General features: G+C 44.5%; 2 protein-coding genes across 2 annotated transcripts in view; one reads left to right on the top strand and one right to left on the bottom strand.

The window, feature by feature from the left end:
• The window catches only part of LOC118830902 (tryptase-like), a 55827-nt gene that overhangs the window by 11589 nt on the left and 22225 nt on the right, over positions 1–22013 (bottom strand). The window lies entirely within an intron of this gene.
• On the top strand, positions 48–6241 carry LOC118832155 (serine protease 33-like). The gene is made up of 6 exons (XM_036739574.1): positions 48–86; positions 648–696; positions 1517–1676; positions 3377–3651; positions 4198–4343; positions 6077–6241. The coding sequence occupies exons 1-6, from the start codon at positions 48–50 to the stop codon at positions 6239–6241; spliced, it is 834 nt and encodes a 277-aa protein (XP_036595469.1).

The following is a 22013-nucleotide window of genomic DNA, read 5'->3' on the forward strand; positions in this document are numbered from 1 at the left end:
CAGTGAGAGTACAGAATAGGACCGGAGGGTTCTAACGAGCCTCACTCATGGACATAACCACAGGGAAAGGACTTTTCCCCAGACAGGTAAAGGGAGTGGGAGAAGGGAAGTCCTGTGATGGGGAGGCCAGTGAAAGCTGGTGGTGAGCCAAAGAAGCAAGCTACATCCCCATAGCTTTCCAAAGGCTTGGTCTGGCTTGGTCCTAATGACTTATAATATGGAGTCTGTCTATAAGAGATGGGACTTCCCATTTCCAGCCAGTTGCTTTCAACTAATCTTTCCCTGCCTCTCTTCCAGATACTCTGAAGAACCTATGTGAGCTGGGGGCGGGGTGGGGGGGAGGTGGCACTTTGGAGGCAAGAGCCATAGGTTTCTGTTCAGTGTTGCTGGTAGCAACAAAACTTGGGTCCCCTTTCTGCAGTCCTCATCTTCTCAATGTGCAGCACCAAGGGGGAACCCAGAGCAACAGGGGCTTGCTTCTCATACCTGTTGTGTTCGGGGTATATTGGGAGAGGGAGGAAGAATTAGCAGGATCATTGGTATGGTGGTTTGGAAGTCACAGGATAAAATCCATTAAACCTACCACTTCAGAGGAGACTCCATAGTAGATCCTGGCCCGCTCATCTCTGCTCCCTCTCCCCCTCCAGATGCTGCTGTCTTTACTGCTCTTGGGTCTTCTCTTCTTGGGGGAAAAAGGTAAGTATCACTCTAATTAGTCAAGTTAACTCTCAAGGTCTAAGTCCTTATGCTGAAGGGAAAAAAGAATGACAGAAGAGACCTCAGTAGGTCCTGCTCTTCTGTACCACTCTTCTCTCCAATTCCCTAAACATTTGTTCATCCAAGCCCCAGTCTCCACCCCTAGGAACTACCCCAAATACTCTTCCTCTAAGCCCTGGGATTTTTCCCAGAACCATGGGGGGAGCTGGGAGTGGAAGGGGGAAGGGAGCTCCATGGGGAGTCCAGAATCCAGGAGAGAGTGGGTTAAGAAAAGGGAAAAAAGTATCTAGGCAGACCTATCCTGTGTCAGTCTTTGCTGGGGGAGGGAGGAGAGTGGGAAGAGGTGGGGAAATCAGGTCACTCTCATTTGTTTACCAATTTTACATTTTTCCAAGTGTGTTGGACTTCCACATCACAAGATTTGGGTTTGGGTCCTGGTTTTGCCACCAATGGGCTGTATGACCCTGAACATATTCATTCCCCTTTCTGGGGCTGTTTCCTTGAGTAAAATAAGGAGATTAGAACAGATGCTAGCCTTAACATTCCGTGTTTTACATCCACTGTCACATTTGTGAAGCAGGGAAGACAATGGTTCAATTTCACAGATTAAAAATTGAGTTACAGAGTATGGACATGACCTATCAAGAACAGTGGTAGGGTCAAGCTACAGCCCAGGGTTCCTGACTCCAAGCCCTGTGGTGGGTCCTCTTCAAAGGAAAGGAGACAAGGTGGTAGAGAAGGATCAAGGGAATGGGTAGCCTCATGAGCCACTCTCACGGCTGCTCATGTTTGTTGGCAGCAAACAGCATGTTCCCAGAGCCTCGTATTGTGGGGGGCTGGGCTGCCCAGAGGGCGCAGTGGCCATGGATGGTAAGCATCCAGGAGCGAGGCCAACACGTGTGTGGTGGCTCCCTCATCAGCCACCAGTGGGTACTGACTGCTGCCCACTGTGTGTCCAGGTGAGTTGACCCTTTCCCAGGCAGAGAGGGTAGGGCAAGGGAAGGGTGGGACATGAGCTGCTGGTCCTTAGCAGGAATTGTTCCAAATGTATCAGTAAGGCAAGATTCATGATTATTGATGGTGACCATGAATATGCCTGTATAGTTTGGAATCACAAAATATAAAAGACTCTTTATATAGAAGGCAGAAGAAGTAAAACATTTATTCAGACACCAGAGGATCAAATCCCAGAACCAACAATACCAATTCAACATAGCAACAATTGTATCCCAAAGCCAGTAAGTCCGTTTCAATGTAGCAGCAAGGAAATTAAAACACAGTATTACAGCAAGGAGCCAAGCCATCTTGTAACGTTCCTTGCTGCTAGGGCCCTCACATAAACACTCACTCACAAATCCTAACCATCTGCTTGCCTGTGTCCTCTCCTCCCGCAGTTCCGAGAGCTTGAAGTTCTGAAAGCCCTTACAATTCTCAGAGCCCTTGCAGTTCTCTCTCTCTCCGTCTTTCAGTCTCTGCATCTCTACATCTCTGCATCTCTCCATCTCTTCCAGTTCTCCTTCTCTTGCAGTTCTGTCTTCTTCACAGCTCTCTACCTCCCTAGATAAAGTTACCGCTGAATAGGAGGGGTGAGGATGACATTATAGAATGATAAAATGTTGGGACTGAGAGAGACTTTAGGGAGTATCAAATCCAACCCACTCATTTTACATCGGGGGAATTTGAGGGTCACAGGTTAATGACTTGCTCAAAATCACACATACCTATAAGTATTCCATTTCATCTTTCCTTGCCTTCACACAAAAAGGGCAAATCCTACTCCCCATTATAGACATGCACAATTCCTACTAGAGTTACCAGGAGCCAAACACAGTGAGGATCAGAGATAAAAAGGCACCTTAACCATCCAACACTCTCATTTATAGAAAAGGGAACTGAGAACCAGAAAAATGAAGGCACCTGTCCAAAGTCATACAAGTAGTAAGTATCGCAGCTGGAATTTGAATCCAGATCATCTGGCTCCAAGTCCAGTGTTCTTCACATTGTGCTGGAAGGCACAGCAGAACTTACAAATCCAAGGGAGCATTGTTCCTGTGGGCTACTGACTGAATGTGGGTCTGGTTCCTATTAGACAGAATCCTGGCTTGAGATTCAGGCTATCTGCATTCTTGTCCTGGCTCTGCCAGTGACCCACTGTGTGACCCCGAGCAAGTTACTCTCCTATCTGGGTCTCAGTCTCCCCATCTGTGAAGTAAATGGGTGGGATTTGGTGATATCTTTGGTACCTTCTAGCCCTGAGATTCTCTGAATCTTTTCCTTGAAAATGCCCTGAGTGAGCAGTTTTGTGGGAATCCACCTGCAGCCTCCCATGGTGACCACTGACGAGAGGTCACTCCTCCTTTAAGAGGGTAAGTTCATGATCCATTTGTTAGACCATCATCATCATAATTACAATCACTTACATTGACAAGGGCATTTGAAGGCACTCAAAGCGTTTTCCGAAGCAACCTGTGAGGTAGCTAACACAAGTGTTACTTATCCCCATTTTATAGGTTACAGAAACTGAAGCTCAGAGAGGGCAGGGGACTTACCTAGGTTACACAGCAAGTAAATATCAGGGCTGTGACTTGACTCAGGTCTTGTAGACCTGTGCTTTTTTGCCTGGCTACTCTTTCCTGACTTAGTTACTCTCCCCTGACAGCTCCCTGAAACCCCAGCACCTGCAGATCCAAATGGGGGAGGCGTTCCTCTACACCAAGAGCCGCTATTTCATCTTAGTTCCTGTGAGTCAGATACTATTGCACCCCCGTTATGATGGGGTTGCCCTTCACGGAAAAGACATTGCATTATTGAAGATCAGACGACCTGTGCCCTTCTCCAAATTCATCCTGCCTATCACTCTGGCCCCACCTGGTACTCAGGTCCCACCAAGGACTCAGTGCTGGGTGACCGGCTGGGGGGATATCAGAGAAAATGGTGAGACAAAGGGAGGTGGAGGCTGGGGTTTGAGTGGCCTATTCATACCCTTAGACACAGTATGGGACTCCCCCTGCCCTGCCCCCCACATAAGATGTGATATGAGCAACAGCAGGAAAGGCCTCCTTGGATTCCCCAAAGGAAGATCTCTTCCTCCTAGACTTGGCGTAGTGCCTTAAATTTCATCATTAGCTTCAATATTTGGGGTTAAGCATCCTTTCTAAGCTCTTGTATTTAAGTATAACCTCCCTGGAAGAAAGACTTAGTATAACAGTAGCAGTCTTCAATACCCCAATATGAGTTCATCGGTCCCCTAGAAACAGCAGAGAGAAAAGGCGAGAGATGACTTTGAAACTCAGGCACTCTGAAATCAAGACCTGGGAGAGAAATAAAATATGGGGAAGCGGAAAGTAGCCATCACTGCTCATGAGCTGGCTCTGTGCCCCTACTCCAATGTGAGTTCCATCATGCCAGCTACCCCATGGTGGTCACCAAGGACCTTTGCATCGTGAGCCCATGCTCCACATCTCCTGCCCTTGCCCACAGTGCCCCTGCCTCAGTCCTATCCACTGCAAGAGATAAACGTGCACATTGTGGACACACAGCGGTGCCAAGTCCTCTATGATCCAGAGCCCATTGGGAATGAGATGCTGTGTGCTGGCTATCCCCAGGAGCGTAAGACCTTCTGTGATGTGAGTTACTCCAAACCCCTCCTCACCAAAAAGCTCAGATCTCATCTCAGACTATGTATAATGGACCCAGGGGTACTGGGTTGCTATGATGTTTCCATCCCCCTGAGATCAGGGGACACAGGGACCATCTCTAGGGGGCCCCTGAAGCCCATAGGACCACAGACCACAGAATCTGCATGGTATTTCGAGGTCACCTAGTCCATTTTTCTGATGGGCTGTGCAATATGACTGAAGCCAAGAGAATGGAGATTTGTCCTAGGTCCACAATAACTTAGTGGCTCCAGCTAGACTCAAACACAAGTCTTTTTATTCCTAGTCCAGAGGTCTAGTCACTCCACCACAATCCCTCTAACCCTGTAATTAATGATGATTAATTAATATCTGCCTAATCTCATTCAAGCCAGTTTGTAATACCTCCACTTATATGATACTTTAACATTTACAGGGCCTCTTCCTCACAACAGTCCTGTGAAATAGATAAAAAGTCTGTCCCATTTTGCAGACAAGAAAACCTATGCATGTACCCCCTCCTAGCATTGTGGGTGGATTGGTTTAGAAATCAGGAGATGTGGGTTCTAATCCAGATTCTGCCACTAACTTACTGTAGGATTAACAAAAACAGGACCCAGACCAAAAAGGAGAACCAGCTAGACTGCAGACCCACTTGGCATTTGGGGCATCTTTTCTATTCTGCCTAACTAGACCTCTCCCACCAACCCCTAGAGCTTTTAGAGTGGGGCACAATCTCCTCTCCCCGCTATTACACCAATCCTGGTCTAGATACCCCCTCCTACTCCTTAGCTCATCTGATGATAGAGAGGAAGAATGTCTTTTTTTACTTTAATTAGCATTTAAGGGAAACAAGATAAATCCAAACTAATCCATTGTCAGGGAAGCAAGATGGCTGAACTGTGGAAGCAGGAAGGCAGCAGCTGCTGCTAATAATCTTTTGCCCACCCTGAGACTACTTGCAGAAGTGGATAAAAGAAAGGAGAGCCCAGTCTTTGGCCTGGTGTTTCTAAACTGGTCCTTATGCCACAGCTATTAAAATGACTGCATGGGAAGATGGGTGTGTGAAGTATGAGAATCTTGAGTTCTTTTTTTATTCTCTTGGATCCTGGCAGCCAGAGACCCCAAACACTGAAATGAAGCATGGAACTGATGAATTAGAGAACACACGGATCTTATTCTAAGAGATCTCTTATCTATCCAAAATCACTGGGACAGCTTTCTGGGAGAGAATCCCAGGGATCCCTGGGATGTAGCTCCCATCTAACCCAATCCCTTGCACACAAAACAAACACCTTCTTGCCCTGAATGAAAATCAATGCCTATCCTTCTAGCTGTGCCCACAACCCAATTCCTGGTTCTGCCCATGGAAAGCTACTGCCTTACTGGTCCCTCCTACCAGGAAACATTCCTCACATTTCTTTCTCAGGAGAACTATTCTCTGTGGTCCTGACAAGTTTATAATTGCCTATGTACGTGCCAAACCAGCCCTACTCTCTTACTCAGTTGGACCCAAATGCATTTCTTATGCCACTAAGGAAAGTGCTTTCTCTTCAATGTGACAGGAGGAAGTCCATTCCTCTTTCAGAACTTTGTTTTTTCTTCTGTACAATTATCTCTGCCCTGTCCATATCACAAAGGGGTTTGGGTGATAGATAATATAATGGATGGAGCAGGGTTTTGCAAACTGTGAAATGCTGTCCCTGTCTTCTTCCTTCTCCTAGGGTGACTCTGGGGGGCCTCTTGTCTGTCAACTTCAAGACAGGAGATGGGTCCAGGTGGGTGTGGTGAGCTTCATGAGAAGTTGTGCTGAGCCGCTATTTCCGGGAGTATACTCCAGGGTTTCCTCCTATGTGCCCTGGATCCGTCAGTACGTACCTCTGTCCTGAGATTCGGTGTGACTTCCCCCTGTGACCTCAGAATCAAGACACAACAGTTTTCCAGTTGCTGGTCTTCCTGTGTTCCTACTGATTCAAAGTTTCCCTTCTCCCCATCCTAGTCTCTGCCTTTATCTCTCCTGCTTTCTTCAATTCTCCTTCTATTCTCTCTCATATATTCCCAGTTTCATGTACTTCTCCCTATCACATCCCTATTCATGCCCTGGCTCCAGACTCCAGGAAGACAAAATGGCCTGAGGTAGAGGGGCTCTCAGGAAAAGAAGAAAGATTTGGCAGACTGGCAGAACCATTTCCTGCTGTTAGGAAAAAGAAGGGAGAATTGATGGGTAAAGAATTGCCAGTCCATGGGTGGTCCCTGGCTGTAGGCTGAACTGAGAGCAGGATGACAGGGCAAATAGACTGTTGATGGAGCGGGTAGAGAGACTGGGGTCCCACTGTTTTCTAAAAAGTGATTAAACTGTCTGCAAAGAAACTTCCTCCTGACTCAGCTCAATCAACCCTCTAATAACCAGGTATCTCATTAATGCTCCCAATGGTGACTGTGAGGCTCATTTAAATGGAAACTCTGGGAACTACCTACCTTTGGGCTCCCTTCTCGAACCCAGGGCCCCCAGCCCGGGGGATTGAAGTATCAGGATTGAAAGAGCAAGAGGCAAAGTAGGCATGGAAGGTAAAGAAGTAGGTTGGACATATTCTTTCAACATGTCCATCCCTAATCCTTCCTTTGTGCCTAGCCTTGTGTTTTGCTACTGAGAGAGAACTAACTTCTTCGTTGGGCATTCTTCCTTGATAGTAGATACAGGGGAACCCTCAGAATCATGTTGTCAGACTGCAGCCTGAGAGACAGCTAGGCAGCATAGTAGATGGAACACAATTTGTGGAATTGGGTGGATCTGGATTCAAATCCCACCTCAGACAATTCCGTGCTGTGTGATCACGAGCAGGTGAGTGGCACAGTGAATAGAGTGCTGGTCCTGAAGTCAGGGAGACTCATCTTCCTGAGTTCAAATCTGGTCTCAGATACTTACTAGCTGTGTGATACCCAGAAAAGTCACTTAACCCTGTTTGCCTCGGTTTCCTCACTTATAAAATGAGCTCGAGAAGAAAATGACAAACCACTCCAGTATCTTTGCCAAGAAAACCCCAAATGGAGGTGTAGAGTCAGACGTGACTGAAATGACTGAACAGCAACAAACAACAACAATGGCCCTGGGCAGGCGCCTCAGTTTTCTCATCTATAAAGTGAAGGGGCTGAACATGATGGTTTTTAAGGTTCTTTCCAGCTCCAAATCTATCTATGCACCCAGAACAAGGCTGGTTCTCATCTGCCCCCACTGAACCTTGCCCTCTGAGAAACACAGGCATCTCCTCTGTGCCGATGCCAAGGGCTCTGATCCAATGGCAACCGCACAAACTCACACAAAAGGTCAGTCCAGGAAGGCATCCCGGATGCGATAGTGGTGTCTGGAGGTGTCCCAGAACCAGAATCACATAAAGCCTTCACTTGGAACACACACTTGCCGGCATGTTGAGGAAACAGCTGTTGATCGGATTTCTAGCATAAGCCAGCCACTTTCCTGTTGCTGGTTGACATAGTCTAATCCCACAAGGGGCTGAGACTTTACCGGGTCCCTAAAAGATGAGGAAGAATTAGTTAAAGCATGGACTGTGATATGAATAGTCCTCTTGGGGAAATAACCTAGTGAGTACAAGGAATTGTCAGGAGACTAGTTAGTCTGAAGGAGAGGACATAGGTGCAGAAAAGAAAGGGAAAGGGAGGTTAGGGCACAATCTAGGGCTAGAATACAGTCAGCCTGGAATTCCAGTTAACTCAGGGGCAGAGGGTTGGGATAAATCTTATCTAAGTCCTTGGGTGCGGCCTTTTGACCGAGTCCAAGTTTTATGGAACAAATCTTTTTATTAAAGGAGTTTGTTCTGTGAAGTTTGGATTCAGTCGAAGACCTAGAGGGCCACATGTGGCCTAGAGGTCTCAGGGTCCCCACCCTTGGGATAAAAGGTCATTAAATCATTCATTTATTCAACAAGTATTTATTAAGCACTTGGTCTGTGCTGGGCTCTGTACTAGGTGCAAGAGACACATAGACAAAAATGAAAAAGTTCCTGCCCTCAAGGACCTTGCATTCTATTACAGGTTGCTGTTGTTGTTGTTTGTCTTTCATTGTCAAAGAGGACCATGACATCAGGAAGGTGATGCCATGACTTGCAAGTGAACTGGATTTAAGTGAGGGAGGGCTGTGTAAAGTCACCAGCCTCGCTTTCTCCTCCGGAGCCATCTGGGCCCAGTGGCAAGATGTAGAAAGTAAGAACCTGAATTGCCTGGCTCCCAACAGCAGGCCCAAGAGGAAAGGATTGAGGCTTTGAGTCTATAAATCAGTTAAACTGGGCCATGCCTCGGAAAAGTCCATGGAGACAAATGCCAGATCACTGAGTCACACCTGTTTCAATGGAATGGGTACAGTAACTAGTGTAAAGCTGCAGGTTTCCCCAGCTATGGGTCTCCTTGGTAATCCTTATGTGGATGTCATTCCTGGAATAAAGGCTCTTTATCCGGGGAGGTGTTTCTCTTTCATGGGTACATGCTTCCAGACAGAATACTGGGAAAATCTCTCTCTGGAAAGAAGACTCATTAAGTTGCTACCAATCCCTCCATTAGCCCAGTATCAGAAGCCAGTTCGATTCAATTCAACAAACACTAATTAAACCTTTCCTGTGTACAAGGTCCTCTTTTAGGTGCTAGGGAATACAAAGAGAAATAGGACAAAGACCATACTATGCCGGAGTTTACAATCTAGAAAGAGAAAAAGACATTTCTACACATAGTTGCAGTACAACGCCAGACTTTACATCAGGAATGTATAAACGTGTTAAGTCATGAAGCATCATTTCCCCTGGTGTTAATCAAGCTGAAGGCTTCCTAGAGGAGGTATTATTTGAAGTGTTACTAGAAGGAAAAAATGAAAATAGATAGTCTATATCTTCCAGTATTCCATAACCTCCCAGGGGCATCTGGTAGCAGATTTTGGTATTTTCTGCTGGTACTTACAATCATAGAATCTTAGAATTTCAAAACTGGAAGGGAATCTAATCCAACCTATATCTGATCAGGTATCCCCCCCATGACATCACTAATAAATGGCCATCCAGTCTTGAACACCTCCTGAGCCAGAGAACTCACTACTTCAATGTCCTAGACTCAAGGGGTTAATTCCAAAAGTTGAAGAGGTGATCATTCTCCCATGTTTAACATTAAATGTCTTTAATGAATAGTTATATGATAAACTCTACTTCTACAATACTGAGAGATGAAAGCAAAAGCCAATTTACGACCCATATCTATTCCAATGTGTTTTATTGAAGTGTGTATTTCAGCTAGTGGGATTTAATATGGACAGCCAATGCAAGGAACATGAAAGCTGCCAGGATCCCCTTGGGTGCTTGCTCCCAGGTGAGGAGTACAATCTTCTGCGCCTGTCGAGTCCTACACTAGCCACGCACTGGATGAATTTTTGGTAGCAATACTCTTGCTTTACACAGAGAAAAAGCTACATCTCTACAATTTATCAGTAAAAGATTATCTTTGTGACTGGCTTAAATATTTGGGAGCATTAATTGGCCAGGGTATGTGCAGCTGAGCTTATGACAGTCTTTTATGAATTCGTGGTTTATCTTTAAGGCAACTCAGCTTTGGCATAAATTCAATTACTTTACTGATCTCAAGAACAGGTGACTCTTATCTTAGGTGGAGGCCCAAGATAAGATTGGGTACTTTCTCAAAATTAGCCCAAGGATAGCACATATTCAGCAACTTTAGGAGGCAGCTGCCATCTTAGTAAAGACAGGTTTAGGAACTAATAATTATTCTAAGAATGACCTTGGAAGAAGCGATCGTTATCCTGGAGTAGGGGGAATGAGGGAGCAGAACCTTCTTGGAAAAATTACAAAAGGAAAAAAAAAGAATGTTGAATGCTTAGAATGCAAGCCAAGAGATTAAGTGGTTATACTTCAAAGAAAACAACATGCAAGAAAAAAAACCTACTAGTTTTAAATGTTTCTTCTACTTAAGAAGAGTTTCCCAAAATAGGGGTGGCTCCCCTTGCATTGGACTGGATTCCTCACATTGTTGATGTAAGGATTGCTATAATGCGATGTAAGTGTTATTAAATGGCTCTCACTGTTAAGAATGTCTTTATTTTGCTGACCAGAAACCTGCCTCCCTATAATTTTCCAACCTTTTGCCACATTTTTCCCAGTTCTTCCTTCTGGTACCATGTAAAACAAGTTTAATTACTTTTGACCCTTCAAATCCTTGAAGGCTGCCATATGGTCTTGATAACTCTGTTAGTTTCCAGGCTGAACTTCCTCAGTTTATCAAATGTTGAGTCCATTTACCTTCCCAGTCTTCTGTCTTTAGAAATGTTCCTTTTTGCCAGTATTCAATGTGGCAGCCAGAATGGAACACAATACTCTAGAGATCATTTTCACAAGAAAAGGACTGTGGGATTATCACCTCCCTTATGCTAGGGAACTAGAGTTTTGTAAGGAATCCAGTTCTAGGCCTTGAGCCTCACCAAACCTTGCAGGTTTCCTGGGAATTCCAGCTCCACCTTAGTGTCAAAATGTCTTGGCTCCAAGTCTTTCTCTTAATAAATTTATAAACAAGCAGACAGTCAGGAAAGGAGGTAGAAAGATAGCTAGGGAACCAGACATATGGGGCAAATATGTGGGTAACATGCCAGCCAGATGGCAGCTGGATATATAGACAAGTGGATACACTGGCAGGCAGAGGGGCAAGCGGGTAGACTGTCAGACAGATGGACATGTGAGCTGGCAGGCAGCCACAGAGACAGACAGAAAGGCAATCAGATAATCAGGCAAACAGTTATATTTTTGGATGGACAGTATGATGGGCAGTCAGTCAACTAGCATTTATTAAGCACCTACTATATGCTAGCCACTGTGCTAAACACTAGGGATGCAAAGAAAAGAAAAAACACAGTCCCTGCTCTCAAGGAACTCAGACATACAAGACAGGGAGAGATAATAAAGACTGATGGACAAATAGACATATAGACAGGTAGGCAAACAGGGAGATTGTCAAGATGGTGAGCAGACAAGCAGTTTTGTTCATGACTCCATGTGCAGCTTTCCAGAGTGTTAGGTTTGCCTAAGAGCACAAATCTTGACTTAGCAATCTTAAGAACAGTTAAAAATTAAGGTGCCTCTAATGTCTGCTACAGTTGTCAAGATTAGGTGTGTGCTAAGTCCTAGTGTCCTACCTACAGAGAGATTCCAATTCTAAGAACATTGATGAGAAAGCTCTGTCAGTTGCTTGGGCAGGCAGAAAATACCTATCAGGGAGCAGACCCAACAGGAGCAGCTCCACGCCCTTCTACATGCACACACTGGCCACATGTGTTCCCTGCATGTGTGCGTTTTCCCATTCACAGTGTACACATTTGTGGGAGAGCATGTGTAAGGTTAGTGGAGAAAGTTTTCCATTGCTACTTTTCTTACTATACTATTTCATTAAAAGCCTTTGCTTTGTACTAATTGTATCTTCTGGCCAACTAATGAAGATAAATATACCAGTGGGGGCTCATGAGGTATGATTTTTCAGTAGAATGAGAGGGTAAGGGTAGAGACAAGACTCCCAAACAGGGGAGAACATCATTAAACCTTCTGTCCTGCTCTCTTCATCCTGAGGCTGAGTCAGAAGGTCTCATTCCCCTTATCCAAGTCAAGTTAGCTGTGCCTCTCCCTGAGAACTAAGGGCTCAAGTACAAGCCAGACTGAGATAGGGAACAGAATGCCTGGGTTTAGTAATAGGTTCAATTCCCAACACTGGTTTTGGAGGCAAAAAGCCTAGATTTGGTAATAGATTTGGCCTAGGGCCTGGGAGCAAGATATCTGGGCTCTGTGTAAGCTTCATGCGGCATGCTAAAAGGTGAGATGCCTGGATTCCATGATGGGTTCATTTTGGGAGATAGAGAACATGATTTGCAAAGTGCTTTTCATATATTATGACCTTTGATCTTTCCAATGATCCTGTAAGACAGGTTTTATTTTCCCCCATTTAACAGCTGAAGAAACAGGCTCCCAAAGGTTAAAAGGGTAGTCCAAGTTCACATACTAGTGTCAAAAGACATAAACCCAAATCATCTCACTTCATTAATCTGATTCAGTCCTACCTCCTCTTCCTCTCCCTCTACAACAATTAAATCATAAGCTTTCTGAGCCCAGGGTCTCTGTTACTTATCTTTGTTGCACCAGCCTTAATTACCTCATCGGTACAAATGAGGGGGTTAAGCCAGGTGATCTCTACGGTCCCTTCCAGTGCTAACAATTCTGTGGCTGATTATGCATCTCAACCCATGCTAGACTGTGAGCTCTCTGAAGGTAGGAATAGTGTTTATTCATTTCTGCACTCCATGCATAGATCATAAGATTCAAGATTTAGATCTAGAAAGAACCGTGTGCACAAACGCCCCAATTTTAGAGGTGAGGAATTAAGGGCAAGAGAGGATAAGTGAATTGCTCAGGGTCACAAAGCTAGGAAGTATCTAAAGCAGGATTTGAATCCAGGACTTCCTGACTCTAAATTCAGTATTCTATCCACTATGCCTCATCCTCCCACTATCATCATCAAATTTTATTCAGGGCCCAACACATAGTAGGTGCTAAATAAATACAACATGTCCCAAAAGTCCCAATAATAAGCTCTAAATAGCTATTAAAAGCACAAAACCGCACTAAGACTTTTGGGACACGCTGTATTTGTCGATTTTAATTGAACTGATTTCCAGGAACATGCGTTATTTCATTAACAAAATCCCTAAAAGACACAGAAAATTAATTGTGGCCAGAGCAAACCTCAAAAACCTCTTTTTCCTTGTTTCTCATACCCCTCTACCTTTGCTCCCTAAATGGGGAATATTTATGAAATATTTGGCTGCTTCTGTAAATCTGTCTGAGAGAGAGTTGCAACCTCTCTGGCACTTAGTTCATGGCCCCAGGCACTCAAGCCACCAACTAGAACTATTCACAGAATGTAGGTGACATGAAGCAGATACCAACCCAGGCTCCTCACACCCCAAGGCTCCCAGTCCTCAATCTATCCCAGAAAATATGCCCCTTGCCTCCCATGACCAAAACCTAAACCTGTTACAAAACCCAGGCATCCTACCCTGCAGCAATGACCAGCACGAACTGTTCATAGTTCCCAAGCATCCTGATTCACAGTTGACGCTGGCCCTGACCTATTATGAACTTTTCACTGTGCTCAGGACTATCACCCAATTGCCTCCCCTCAGGTTGTCCCCCTTCCCCTGCCTCCAAGCTGAGCCATGAGATCCCAGTAGCTGAAGTGGCCCAAAGCTGAGCAGTACCCACAGATGGAAGGCAAAGGGTATACCTGTGTCTTTCCTCCAAACATGGACATTGTGAACTTTGCTCAGGTTTTCCCATCAGCAATGAGACCCTGGGGCTAAGTCAACTCTACCCCATTATTCAGTGCCTGAATTTAATATCCTAACCCTAAAAAATAGTATGTCTCAAATTGGTACCCCTTCTCTCTTTTATCTCCTACCTACCTACCATTCCGGGCTCTCCCCAACAATCAATATGTTATGTTACAGTGGATGGGTCCCTGGGGAAAGCAGAGGGGAGAGGTATATTCAGAACGAATGGTAATATAAAAGGAGGAAAGGAAGGGAAAAGTATTTATATAAAGCCTACTATGTACCAAGCAGTATGCTAAGGGCTTTTTACAAATATTATCTCATTTGATCCTCACAACCCTGCAAAGTAGGTGTTGTTATAATCTTTATTTTATAATCAAAGACACTGAAGCTTGCCCAGGATCACACAGCTAATAAGTGTTTGAGGCTAGATTTGAACTCAGCACTCTATCCACTGTATTGCCTAGATGCCTTTAAAAAAGAGACAAATTTATTACCAAAAAATATTTAAGACAAAAATATTATTAAAAAATAACAAAAAATATTAACCAAAAAAAAAAAAGAAGTTCTAGGAAAGAAGGAAGAAGAGCAAGGTACAGGGCGTGTGTAACACCTGGAAATAGTGATGTCAAGGTCAGATTTTCAGCTCTCCAGCGCATTCCAGGCCTCATTGCTCACAGGCTCCTGGGCTTTTCTGGAGAAATCTCTCAGCCATTAAATGAGGCTGCTGAGAAAGCATTTGTGGTTGTAGTACATTGGGACAATCTAGAGAAGGCATTATAGACCAGCTGGGAGGGAAAATGATCCAGTTCAACAAACATTTATTAAGTATGTTGTGCGGACTTAAACACTGGGGCTATAAACAAGACAGAAATGATACAGACTCTTCTCTTAAAGATCTTAGGGTCTGGTTGGTGCTGGAGGAAGGAGACACTTTCATAAAACTCTATTGTTTGACCTGATAACTCAGAGGCAGCTAGGGCGTGCAATGGGTAGAATGCTGGATATGGAGTCAGGAAGACCTGAGTTCCAATCCTTCCTCAGACACTTATGGCTATGTGACCCAGGATAAAGTTCTTACAGCCTCAGTTTCCTCACCCGAAAAATGGGGATAATAATAACACCTACCCCACAGTTGTTATGAGGAGGAGATTAGATACATAAAGCACTTAGCAAACCTTCCAGCGCTAGCTGTTACTTTTATGAAGCCTATGATACCTGGATCCTGAAGCCAGGCCAAGGATCTCACTTCCTGTATCTGAGCTGAGTAAGCATGGAGCCTCATATCCCTGCTCACTGTGAGCTAGCCTGAGGTGGGGAACAAGATACCAGGGTTAAGGGGCAGCTAGGTGGCACAGTAGATAGAGTGTCTGCCCTGGAGTTAGGAGGACCTGAGTTCAAAGCCAGCCTCAGACACTTGACACTTACTAGCTATGTGACCCTGGGCAAGTCACTTAACCCTAATTGCCTCACCAAAAGAAGAAAAAAAAAAGCACCAGGGTTAAGTGACAGGCTGAATGAAGTCTCAACTTGGATCTGAGGCAAGAGTCCTAGATTTGGTCCATTTGGGGGAAGGGAGAGGTAGGATACCTGGGATCAGTGATAACTTCATGTAATAGGCAAGGAAGCAATGCACCTGGACTGTTTGATAAGTTCATATGGGTAATGGAGAACATGATGCCTTTAGGTTTATAAGGTGATTTTCATACATTATCACATTTGACTTTCACAACCCTATAAAAAAGGTATTATTCTGTCCCATTTTGCAGTTGAAGAAACTGAAGCTAATAAAGATTAAAAGGTTTTCCCAAACTCAAGCAGTTAGTAAGTGTCAGAAGTAAGATCTGAAACCAAGTTATCTCACTTCACTAATCTGACTCAGCCTCCATCCCCAGTTGGATTGTAAACTCCTTAAGAGCAGGTTCTGTGTCATGCGTCTTTGTTGGCTCAGACTTGGTGTCTTCATCTGTAAAAATGCAAGGGTCAGGATAGGTGATCTCTTAAAGGCCCCTTCCAGCTCTAATGATCTATGAGTCTAAGTCTCTGCTTGGCCCCGCCTTCAATCAGTAACTCATTCAGTCAACAAGCACATGCCAGACACCTCGCTAAGTGCTAGGGATACAAATGCAAGCAAAAAGAAAGACAGTCCCTGATCTCCTTTGCATTCTAATGGGCCAAAATGCATAAAAGGGAACTAAAAAGGGGGAGAAGACATAGAAGCAAAGTCCAACAGGTTCAGGAGAGGAATGAAAGATGGTTGGTATGGGCCCTTCCTCAAAATGGAGGTGCCACCAACTCACCAATGACAGAAGCTAAGCGGGGCAGAGGGATCTTCCAGGATGAGAAGGCAACGGAGACTGGCAAAGGCCAGAGAGTCAGAAGCAGAGCAGGAAAAGGAATGCTGGGCGGCTAGCCTCTGTCTAGCAACAGCTATTTATTAATCAAGTATAGTGAACTGTACTAGATCCTAGAGATACAAGTACAAAGAAGGAAACTGTCCCTATTCACAAGGATTTATTTTCCAATGAGGAAAACAGGTATATATATGTGTGTGTATATATAGATATAGATATAGATATAGATATAGATATAGATATAGATATGTATGTATGTATAAATATATACAACTTAAATAATACATACACACACATTATATATGTATATGTATGTATGTATATATATATGATTTCAACAGCTGGGATGCCCCAGAAAAGGCATATACAGAAAATGGTAAGGAGAGGTGCAATCCATGCACGGGGAAGAGCCAATGAAGAGACATAGAGCCAGGAAATGGAGTGTCCTCTGTGGGAAGAAGAGAGAGATCACAAAGTATGGGAAGGATACAGTAGTGCCCAGTGAGACTGTATATATAGGTTGAGACCAAGTTGTGTAGTGCTTTCAAAGCTAAACAGGGGGATTTATATTTATCCTAGAGGGAATAGGAAGTGACTGGAATTGATTAAGGAAGTCACATGGTCAGAGCTGTGCTTAAGGAAAATTACTCTGGCAGTCGGGGGTAGTGGGATGGACTAGAATGAGGGGAGACTTGAGGCAGGGCAGCTAATTAGGCAACAATAATCTAGGTGAGAGGTGAGGAGGATCTGAACTAAGGTGGTGGCTGGGGGAGTGGAGAGAGAGATGCCATGAAGGTAGGAATGGTAAGGTTGGGTGACTGATTGGATTTGTGGGGTAAGAGACAGTGAGGAATCCAGGATGGTGCTACAAACTTTGGGTTAATGGAAGGATGATGTTGCTTTTAACAGAAACTTTTAAAAGTTTAGAAATGGGTGGGCATTCAGGGAGGAAAAATGAGTTTAGTTTTGGACACGTCAAATTGAAGATGTCTTTGGGACATCCAGTTTGAAATGAATGATAGGCAATTGGTGATAGAGGGTGGAAGTTCAGAGGAGAGACAAGGACTGGGGGTGGGGGGGGGCCGGGGGGAGGGAGAGAGAGAGAGAGGGAGAGAGGGAGAGAGAGAGAAAGAGAAACAGAGAGAGACAGAGAGAGACAGAGAAGGGGGAGAGAATGGAGAGAGAATGGAGAGAGAATGAGAGAGAGGAGGGGGGGGGGGAGGGAGGGAGAGAGAGAGAGACAGAGACAGAGACAGAGACAAAGACAGAGACAGCATGATATGGATGATGATTCAGCCAAGGAAACTGAGAATGAGAGGAAAACTAGGAGTGGTATCACTAAAACCCAAAGAGGAGAGAGTATCCAAGAGGATGGACAGACACCAGTGTCAAATGCAAGAGATAAGCGAGGAAGACTGAGAACTGAGAAACGGTCTTTATCGCCCCCTACTGGACAGCAAGCTCCCAAGATCAGGAATGAAGTTCAGTCCTTGCTGTCTCTGTCCCTCACTCATGATCCTTCTGGGCCCCAACTGTTAGCTAATCCTTTCGATTCCCTCAATTTTCCCCCTTTTGGTTTATGGGGTAGAGGGCAACCCTCTCCCCCTGCCATGGATCACTTATCTATAAGCCAAATATATAAGGTTTTTCATAAATTCATAATCAGAAATATGATCAGGCTACTTAGAGGGCTCACAGTGGACAAGTTTTGAGAAGGGAGATTGATGTGTCACCAAGATTATCAAGAAAATTTAAATTTAAATGTAAACATCATGAAACAAAAGGTCAAAGCAATACAATAATTATTATCAACATTAACTAACATCAAGTCTCCTTGTATCCCTAGTTTTGAGTCCCAGATGTCTCATGCAGTCTTCTGATCCCTGGATATCTTCTCTTATACATTCTGGAACAAACCTCAGGACAGCTATAAAGGGGGCTTTGCTTCTCTGGTTCCAAATCACTTGTAGAAACTCCTGGGCAATTCTCCCAAAATCTGCCAGTAACGAGACAATAGTTTAGTACACAAAAATCTACAAGAGGCTTTGCACATAGTAGGCACTGAATAAATGTAGATTAAATTGGATACAGCGATCCAGGGATACAACTACTTCTTTGACAAAAACCTTCCAAGCCCTAGAGGTGAACTAAGACCAGTGCACAGCCAAAAAGCCTCCCTCTCCCTCTCATCTCATGATGTTGCCATCTACCCCTGTCATTGAGGACCCCGAAAAGGGGGTGCTGTGCCTCACAATCCTGCCTCCCTGAGCCTGAGGGAATTGAACCATAAGCAGCAGCATTGAACTAATGATAAGGGTCAAAATGGACAGACCACTGCCAGTTCTGAATCCAACAAGCAATAAGGAAATGATCCCAGAACCCAGTTCAATGAAGCGGTTACCAAACCCAGGCCTCCTGCTCCCCAGTCACCCAACACTCAACCTATCAGAGAACAGAGAACATAAGCTTCCTGTGCCTAGTCCCAAACCCTAACCATATTAGGAAGCCCAGGTATACATTCTCCTGAAGGTTTTACAGAACTCAGACACGTGCCTAGACACCCTATCCCTCCCAAGTATCCCAGGCATCCTGAGGCTGAGCCAATATTAACCTGTTACTACACCCAGGGATCCTGCCCTCCTGCCTTCTCTCAAGGTTCTTGTAGTGCTTTTCATGGCCTCATAGGATCATACAGCTAGAGCTGGAAGGAACTTTAGAGGCCATTAAGTCTACTCCCTGTAATTTATAAACGAGGAAACAGACCCAGCAAGATTAAGAGACTTGCCCTCGGTTGTAAATGTCAGAGACAGAATTTGAGCCCAGATCTTCTGAGTCCAGAGCCTATGGTTTGTTTGGTTTTTTTCCCCACTGTACCCTGACTCAATACCCTTATCCACAAAATGAGGAGGTGATTAGGTTTATAACATTAGGGGCCTACTATCATTTATTACCAGATTCACCGACTCAAAGAATCTCAGATTTGGAAAAGATCTCAGAGGCCATCTAGTAACCTGATGGTTAAACCTAGTTACCTGAACAAGAATGCAAGGTTTCTTCACCTGATTTCAGGAAGTCTCTGAATTCAAATGGGAAAAAAAAATTATATCTTTATTTTTACAACTGAGATTTAGCATTTCCTTCCATTATTTAAAAACATTATTCTTGAGAAAGAAATAGTAGGCTTTACCAGACCTCAAGGGGGTCCATTACACACAGACACAGACGCATAGACACACACACACACACACACACACACACACACACACACACACACACACACGAAGGACTCCTACTCTACAACATACTCAACAAGTTTGTATTCAGATTTTGAGACCTCCAGTGAGGAGGAACATATCACCTCCTGAAGGGGAGGTGATATGTTCTAGTTTTGGGTGGATAGCTCAAATTGCTAGAAAATTCTTCCTTATATCAAACCTAAATTTGTTATCGCTGTTTTTCAATCATTTCAGTTGTGTCAGATTCTTCGTGACTTCATTTGGGGTTTTCTCAGCAAAAATACTCCAGTTCACTTTACCAATGAGGAAACTGAGGCAAACAGGGTTAAGTGACTTGCCCAAAGTCACACAGCTAGTAAGTGTCTGAGGCTCGATTTGGACTCAGGTCTAGTTGACTCTGGGCCTGGTGCTCTATCACTGCACCACCTTGTGGCCCAAAACAACAATAAACGGAAATTTGATTCTTTGCAATTTCCATCCATTGTTCATAATTCTCCCCTCTGGGGCCAAACAGAATTAATCCATTGACTGATCGATCAACAAGCATTTATTTAGTGCCTAGTATGTGCCAAGCACTACATTAGGTGCTAGGTATACTAATACATATAAAAATGGGACAGACTCTGCCCCATGAGGAGGAAGAGATAGGGGAAGAGCTAGTGAAAATATCAACAGAGAAATCAATAAGCCATTCTCCATGCAGATAGTTTAATGACCTGCAGACAGCACAAAATGACTGAAAAAACTGTTCATTTCTCCAGCCTCCCCTCCAGCCACCCTTCCCCACACACATCTTAACTCCTCTGCCTGGCTTCTAGAGCTTCATAGTATCCTACCCATTCCACTGAAGTTTCCAGTATAATTTTCCTGACTGGCTCACCCCAAAAATTTAAGGATCCAAAGTAGCCAATGAGGAGAGAGAGGGAAGGAAAGGTCCAGGAAGAAAATATTTGACCTCTTTCCTAATGCTGTCCTTCAGTTTTCTCTAAGAAATAGCCTTGACTTCAAGCTAAGGAGAAATTGCACCAGGGGCTCTGCTATGCAGGCCTTAGAATCTGACATGAAGATCATTCCTGAAAGGTAAGACATTTTCTGAGACCATCGGGCATTTCCACAATTCACTGTACCTAAGGCCACCCTGATATCAGGAGAAAGCTGTGGCCAAAGGTCTGGGACACCCATCATTAGGACCTGGTTGACCTACCAGTGCTGGAGCTCATCCTCACCTCTGGAGCCAAGGAAAATAGAGGGGCCCAGGGAGGACCTGGCAGGGGAGAGGGGCCATGAGAAAAGAAGAAGAAACAGAACAGTTGTAGAGATACCTATGGAAGACTGGGAGAGAAAGTGAGTACTTCACTGGTAAGAAGCCATGGGAATAACTCAGACCTCTAAGACGTCTACAGCTATAAATCTATGATCTTATGAATTTATGATGGGAGATAGCAGCAGAGTAGAGAGAGGAGACTGGAGCCAGCTTTAGCACAGCACAGAGAAGGCTGCTCAACACTCAGCCAGTATCATGTTGGATCCAATCTTCATAGTAGGAAACAGCAGTATAACCCCAAGTAAGTGTGGACAGGCACATCCAACTAACCAGCTCACCATTCCAATTTGGACTTAGGAGTCATGAATGTGGCAGGCCAATGGACCCCCAGAGTCACCTCACAGACATAGGGAGACTGAAGGATCAGGGTTATGTTGGGGAAGACATGGCAAACTTAGATTTGGACAGAAAAGGCCACAAGTCTGAGAATTTAGATGAAGATGAGCAGAGGTCTCCTTGGGACTCAGTAAGGGCTCATTATCAATAAGGCATGCTTAAATGGCCTCAGGATAGAACCAAAATGTGACATAGAGGGCTGACATTGGGGTATCAGGGTCAGAGGACCAAGGGAACAGGAAATAGCATACTCGACAGATCCCCTTGTGTTCCTGGAGGAAGCCAGGACACAGCCTACCCTTCCATCTGATATGCCTGTTGGCTGGGAATCTAGAGTTTTGATGAAAATTTTGCTCACAGACATCAAAATCCACAACTGGAACATGCTGCAGATAGGAGGCTGTAAATCCACTACAGAAAGAGAGATGGGAGATGTGGTACACTCTGGGTGTCTCTGGGTGCAGATCACATCTGACATGCCTCTGCTCACCCCCTCTTCCCTAAACCCTGAACAAGGGTGGACTCCACCAACAAAAGGCCCTCCCCTTTCTGTTAGTTACAGTACACCACTGTAAATGATGTCACAAGCCAAAGTCCCTTAGAAACACCAACCATCTGATTTCAAGACTAAGAAAGAATAAAGGTGTCCATCTTGAAGACAGGCAGGGACTAGTAACATCACTTAAAAGAGACCAGGACCCCTCTGCCCCACTCCTATCCCATCCCCATCTCAAGTGTGATCCTGTACAAGGAAGGTCTATGACCTTGAGAAGCCCATTATGCCAAAGGCCTAGGTAAGCAGGAGTCCAATCTGACCTAGTGAGGTAACGTTCAGGCCAGACTACCACAGCTCAGGTCAGGTCTTTCCTCCTTTCTTCCAAGTTGTCTTAGGTTGGACAACTGCTTTACCATAACTTTTCATTTTTTTTTCTGCTACTCCAAAGTTCACTTTGAGGCATTATTTTAAATTATTGGGGGGGATGGGGAATTGGGGAGAGAAAGGCAATTTTCTGCCTTATTCTTCCCAGAATTCTC

Source organism: Trichosurus vulpecula, chromosome 9 (genome assembly GCF_011100635.1).
Source record: "Trichosurus vulpecula isolate mTriVul1 chromosome 9, mTriVul1.pri, whole genome shotgun sequence".
NCBI classification, from domain to species: Eukaryota; Metazoa; Chordata; class Mammalia; order Diprotodontia; family Phalangeridae; genus Trichosurus; species Trichosurus vulpecula.

What these genes read in the sequence shown, in the direction of transcription:
- LOC118832155 (XM_036739574.1), top strand. Translation starts at nt 48, where the DNA reads ATGGACATAACCACAGGGAAAGGACTTTTCCCCAGACAG. An exon ending in TCTCTTCTTGGGGGAAAAAG is followed by an intron (nt 697 to 1,516) that starts GTAAGTATCACT and finishes GTTTGTTGGCAG; the next exon opens with CAAACAGCATGTTCCCAGAG. An exon ending in GGGGGATATCAGAGAAAATG is followed by an intron (nt 3,652 to 4,197) that starts GTGAGACAAAGG and finishes CCTTGCCCACAG; the next exon opens with TGCCCCTGCCTCAGTCCTAT.